This window comes from Triturus cristatus, chromosome 7, assembly GCF_964204655.1.
Source record: "Triturus cristatus chromosome 7, aTriCri1.1, whole genome shotgun sequence".
Classification (NCBI taxonomy): domain Eukaryota; kingdom Metazoa; phylum Chordata; class Amphibia; order Caudata; family Salamandridae; genus Triturus; species Triturus cristatus.
The window spans coordinates 1,729,346,002-1,729,352,606 of NC_140590.1; the positions used below are offsets into that span (position 1 = coordinate 1,729,346,002).

General features: G+C 41.5%; 1 protein-coding gene across 1 annotated transcript in view; it reads right to left on the bottom strand.

Moving 5' to 3' along the window:
• LOC146812909 (uncharacterized) overlaps positions 1–4,046 on the bottom strand; it is a 1,154,794-nt gene extending 1,150,748 nt beyond the window's left edge. Inside the window, exons 1-2 of the mRNA XM_085619975.1 lie at positions 3,895–4,046; positions 258–343 (exon numbers count right to left, since the gene is read on the bottom strand). Coding sequence (XP_085476101.1) covers positions 258–343; positions 3,895–3,943 — 135 coding nt within the window. The 5' untranslated portion in view covers positions 3,944–4,046. The remainder of the gene's footprint in view (positions 1–257; positions 344–3,894) is intronic.
• Between the last annotated feature and the right edge of the window lie 2,559 nt (positions 4,047–6,605).

Here is a 6,605-nt window from a genome sequence, read left to right on the forward strand (position 1 = left end):
AGTAATTTCCCAGTCCAAACTACTAGAATACTCATACGGCCCAGAGCAGTATAGCATCCCCCCCGAAAGTATATTCCTCCAGTGCACCTGTTGTGAAGGCCAATCAGGTACTTATCCCCGCACCCATCCCCAAACACTTGCAGGAATACTGCAGGTTGGCAAAAAAGTATTAAATATTTAATTTCCAAAAATGTAGGTCATCAGTTTAAAAGTAGAAGAATGTTCTTAAAATAACATTTTAATTTAAAAATTCATACAAATATATCCACATATTTATTGATTTCACCGGTGATGTTCCCGACAACAGGTATACCCGGACCACCAAGTAATGCAGAAGACACATCTAGAATAACAGAGATGGAAAACACATAATTAGCGCAATCACAAACAGAAATCCGTTTTACAAATAACAATGAAGAATGCGTTTCCTTCTGTGGTTTCTTCTTTCTCACCTGTAATTACCACATGTCTTATTCGAGGTGCCAAAATGACTGCAATGTATGTCGAGTGAGAATGGGTTTTACATTTGGGGCCCTGTGTTGAAGTGCTGTGTATTCTGCATAAGTGGCGGCTCTGTGGGACTGCTGTACATGGGTCTGGTTGTTCGATGTGTGTGTCCACCTTGCATGCAATGCTTCTAAAGGGTGGCCAGTGCTTTAGGAAGATTTTAGGGCAGGGATTACGAAGGTGGGGGGGGGACAAATGTATTTGTCACATTGGGCACCGTCATTCCATTTAAAATGTTTTTAATGTAAAGGAGGCTTGAAATATTAATCTGCGTTTCACTAAATTTGCTGTTTATTATGCAGCCCACACCATTGGATGATTTTGAAATAATCAAAAATGGAGCATTAAAATGATTAATACTTAGATGGGGCAACTCATTATTGCGTAAAAACAGATAATGTACTATGGGAGAATAAATTAGGAAAAATTTCAAACTTGCCATTTCGTCTTTGGGCGATTGGATTTGTGCTTGAGGAGACGGTCTAGAAAGGCGCCACCTGCTGGGGCTGCTTTGCTTGAGCGATTAACGATGGAGGTGAGGAGGAGGAGGAGCCGTGGCAAAAAAAGTGTCCCAAAGTTGTCCAATAGGAGAGCGACAGTACACAGTTATCATTGAAGGACATGCGTCAAGGAAGGTCAAAAATACTCGGATCAATAAAATACCTATAGTTGTAATTGCATGCCTTGGCACCCCAAACTAAACGAGGTGTGTAATGCGTCCCACCCTATAGGGCACATGCTACATGCTACATGGGCTAAACACTATTGTTGCTAGTGGCAAACCCAGGAACCGGAGTTTTCATGTTTGTGTTATCTTGTGCCTGACACTGATATATTGGCATTGCTCTTAAATTCTGGCCGCCTAACATACTTTAACCACACCTAAGGAAGTTGTAACGAAAATGCTTTCTGTTTGTTACTCTGACGAGCCGTCATCAACTATTTTACGGCTGTCGAAAGAAAAATAAATTGCAATGTATCTGCGTGTTTTTATGGGAGCAATCACATTTGTTTGTTGTGTGTTTTTATCACTCAATTGCAGCTCCTGCTTAATGACGTAACTGGTTGCACGTTCTGCAATATGATCCTCCTTTTTTTCTTCTAATATTTAACTTTCCATTCAAGGCAAACCTATTGTTACTAATTTGCATATTCACTTTTATACCATTACATTTTCCATCAGGCCCCATATGTGTCCTCTCCAGCACTTTAACCATCTCTAATGGTACCTCAAAAAAGTCTTCCTATCGGCTCAACCAGTACCTCATTTTTGGCCTCCATGAGAACCTAGGATGCAGCTACCGAGATACCTCCTCTAGAGCAATCCCTCTGAGCTATTCACTGTCTTTCATTTTAAACCTGTTAGCTGGCCTCAGACATAGGGGCTTATTTATGAGCCTTTGTGTCGCTTTTGCGCCACTGGTGCATCACTTTTTGTGACGCACTAGTGGCGGAAAAAGTGAGCCTTGTTGCACCATATTTACAAAGTGATGTATCTACCTAGATGCGTCACTTTGTAAACCCCTGCGTCACATTATACCTGCGCCAGGTATAATGTATTCAGGTGGGGCGTTCCCACGTAAGTAAGCCCCGTAGAAGTGACGCAGTGACATTGCACTGCGCCACTTATAGGATGCAAATGTGTCAATATCTTACGCCTGCCTCATGGCAGGCGTAAGACTGATGCAGGCCCTTTCACATGGGGCTTGCCCCATGTGAAAGGACACATTGCTGGAGTTGCGTCACTTTTGTGACACACTCCAGCTATGCGTCACTTTTGCGCCTACAGATACGTCAGAAATACTGACGTATCTGTAACTCCTTGCAACATGATGCGTCATACTGTAAATATGACGCACCCAGCACGTCGCAAGGAGGGCGCACTGAGAAGTGACGCATCGCTGCTTTCACGCAGAGATGCGTCACTTCTCATAAATGAGGCCCATAGATTTGGTGACTGCAAGGAATAGACTGCCAACTTGCCTCACGATTTCTATTTGTTTGGGCTTGTGGGAAGCTGTCTTGCTTGCATTTTTGCTTATTTGTTAAATGAAGCGTATTGTATGTTTTCTTGGCGACTCTTGAGTACAATCGGTTTGCTGGAAAGTCCTTTAGCAATCAATGTATCTCTGGATCATAAAAAGTGTAATCTTTGTAGTGTGTGCTTGGCAAACGCCTAAATGAGTGATTCAGAGGACTGATTCCAGAGTGTATTTTGAAACTAGATTTAGAATACTGTCATCAATTATGTTTACCAAACTGTTAAAAAAAAATCACTTGAGAATGTTCAGCAAACGTATAAAGTAAGAGAGGGTTTAAATAACAATGCACTTTCACAATCCCCATCCTAACTCTCACCCTCCTGCCACACTCCCCTATCAGTTATGAGAATGTAAAGTCCAGAGGGTATGGAAAATTAAACACGAAAACTCCAACATGTAAAGAAAGATATAAGAGAAGAAACTAACGAGCTTCCTATTTACTTTAAAAATAAAGCCATCAAGCAAACATGGTAAGTCTTCATATGTTTGTTGGGAAAAAATAAAGGAAGAAGGATCGGATTTATTGATCATTATAAATAAGAATATAAGAAGCAGTGGCTTAATATGATACGAAGGAGAAGTAAAAGCAAACCTTGGATGATCCGATGTAATCATTACACTGTAATTACTGGAGTAACCACCCTTGTGAGGGAGTTGAAAGCCGTTGCCACAACACGGGACACCAGTTACTCACAAAGTATAATTTTAAGGTGAAAAGCGCCTGTGTCAGTACAAGTTGCTTCAACTCTCTTGTAGCAGTAATACTCTGTGTGTCACAGAAGTGACATTTAGGAGCTGGAGGCTATAAGGAAAGTAATGTGTAAAAAAACAACAACAAAAAAACTTTTGTAATTGGGTTAGACAGGAGGACCGGCTGGTCTTTCAGAAATGGAGCATTCCTCTCAGGAGCGGCCTCTGCACTAAGAAGTAACAGACGACCTGGTTTCGGCCCCACAGCAGAGGTATAATAGCCGCCCCAAACAAAAGGCACCTCAAACAGTGTCCGCAAAGAGTGTGATGCGAGTCTAAGGCTTCAAATGAGGCGAATGAAGTAGTATTACGGTCCTACTTGAAATACTCGGTGTACTTCCAACAATGAGTCAGTTCTGAGCTGAAGTTGGACCTCCACGGGTGGTATTCAGTTATAGTGCTGCATAGACTGCTCCAAGCAGACATTGTATATATTATTCTAACTGCGGGGCTCTCGATGACCCATGCTTTCACGGATATTATTGAGTCCTGGAGGTGTGCTTAAGAATTTTATAGAAGTTATTTTTTTTAAATACAGTTCCATTCAAACCCACATTTTCTCACCCCACTCCCTGAGCATAGAATGGACACTTACCAAGGGGGCAGCTGACTGCCACCAACAGAAAAGCGAGAGCGATCTTCATGGCTGAGAGATGGCTGGGTATCGAGATGTGATCTGGAGCACACAAGGTTCAATCTCAAGGTGTCTCTGTCAGCCCAGAGCTCCTATCCTAATACTGGAAGCGACCAGTCAGATCCTGCCAGCAGATCTGATGTCAGGCCACGTGACAATTGTACCAGTTTGATTCTTGGCCGTGGGATCAATCAATGTTGACTCAACAGGTGCCAGTTTCTCTCCACCTTCATTCTCATGTTCCATCCAAAGGGAGGAGGTAAAAACTCTAATTGTCAGCTCTCTGTTTTTTGTTCTAAAGAACAGGACACGTAAGCCTAGGCGGACATTCATATTTACACCAACAAACGATCTCCTTTGCATGTTGTTTAATTTTCTTCTTTTCAATTTTCTTTATATTATCATTTCAGTGGGAAGAATGCATAACCATGGTTTACAGGGCTAAACAGATCCGGTGATTACTTGCCTTGTGAGGGTGTATGTGCACTCATAACAAACCTTTGATGACAATGAGTTTCAACCTTCTAGGTGTGCCTGACATTTACTTGATGAAGGTTTTCTTCAGGGCTTACTGGCTTTTATGGAGGACACTACATATAAAACAAAAATCAAGAAATGTGTGTCACATTTTGAAAATGAGTGGGAAACCTCTTAATTGTGTGCATCTCAGAATTCAGACAGGTAGTCCTAGAAGTTCACATTCCTTTTGGTCTGGGATCATATAGGTCAACACTCAATGGTAATCTCCCCTGTGGAGATAGTTACATTCTGGGTTGTTTGATGGGTTGATAGGGTACTCCACCTTTAAAGAACAGCTTCTACAGAGATGAGAAAGGAGACAAGAACAGGTGGGCACATAGTTCATTTGTGACCTTTGTTCTAGTGTGGTGAATAAACTCAGAGGTGGTCAAGAGTATCTTACTTCATGGACAAAGTGGCTTAGCTTGTTCTTAAAAAATGCTTTTATATTGAGCCCTGGTGTAGAGGCTCCCCTTTCCAATGTTTCCTGGTTACAGCCTCTACAATGATATAATGCATAATATTGCATTCTAGTTGGAGCCAGGGGTGATGCCACACATAAAGATATGTAAATCTTTTCTGTCCTACCATATTTTATCACCTGAGGCTATTGCTGTGCACGTTCCTGGTTCTTTAATTGCAGCGCTCTGACCTCAGCCTTTGCACATGACGTGGAGACAAAAACAAACATAAGGGAAAATTATCAGCTGATTGCTCTGTCTGTAAAGAAAGGGCACTTGAGTGCACTGTTTTTTCAGGATTATACCTTAGACAGAACATTTTTCTCCTATCTGTGTTGCCAAAACATTTCTGGTTCTCAAGCCACTTGTAATCGAATCCCTGCTGCATTTGAACCCCTCATGGCTGGACATGATGCAGCGGTCACACTGGCTACTTAGGAGAAGTAGCGCTCCATGTCCCTGGTGAACGGAGCCCTGTGTTCGCTAAGCTTTGTGTTTTGAAAAATTTTGAGGTTGTAGTTTTTAACTAGTGGGGTGTAGAAAGCTGGACACCTTGCAGATGTCCCCCTCTGATTGCCCCTATATGAACTGCTAGATGCTGGATTTGGATCTGACAGTGTCAAAGTGCTGCGAACTAGTCTCCAGTGCCAGTGTTATTGCCATTAAAAATTAAATGTCTAATTGTAACCCAATTGGCAAGAACGTTAGCACCCTTGTAAGTCCCTGGCAAATGGTACCTGTGGTAGCCAGTGCATGAGTACTAAAGAGGCTCCCAATGGGCTTCAGCATGTCTTATGCCACCCACAGGGATCCCCACTAAACCTACATGAAAACTACCATTGCAGGATGCATGAAAGGGTGCAACCACTTCTGAAAACACAATATTGCACACTGCCTGTGTGCAATGCCTTTACACTGCATGAACTATATGTAAGTCACCCCTACAGCAGGACTTAAGAGCCCTAAGGCAGGGTGCATTACAGGTTATGTGAGGACATATCTGCACGAGCAGATATGCCACTGTAATGTCTAGTTATATTACTAGGTGTTGCTAGTGAAGAGGAAAGCCATATTAAGGTGTGTATCAGACACTGGTAATTACCAGTTTCCCAGCTACACGTTGGCTTCACTGAAACCTATGGTGTTTGTTATCAACCTTGAAATCAAGGAGAGGAGGGTCTTGAATCCAAAGGGATGGAGCACCCAATAACTGTAAAGATAAAAAATATGTTCCCTTTGGATGCGATCCGATATCACACAATTCACACCCGATATAACAATATTCATACCTCACATACCAATTTGTTCAGAATGAATTAAGGCATTTATAAGTCTACACATTTAAAAAAAATATATATGTATATTTTAATCAATATAAAACTGTACAGGTTTTCTTTCAACACCGATAATTAATAACATTAAAAACACATAGATTCATATACATAATCAACAACAATATTCCTAATTAAAAATGTCTAGAAAGGAGAATATATGAAGACAATCCACTATGTCTTTTTTAACTATTAATTTGGATGTATGCATAGACAGCACAAAGCATGAGTCTTAATTCCCTGTCTCTAACTCGCTGCTGGCTCGTCCAAATTTAACAACTCACATAATCTGGGCATTGACGCGTTTCAGAGGCACATTCACAATAGGACCACCTTCTTCAGGACTTAGATTTAATCTCCT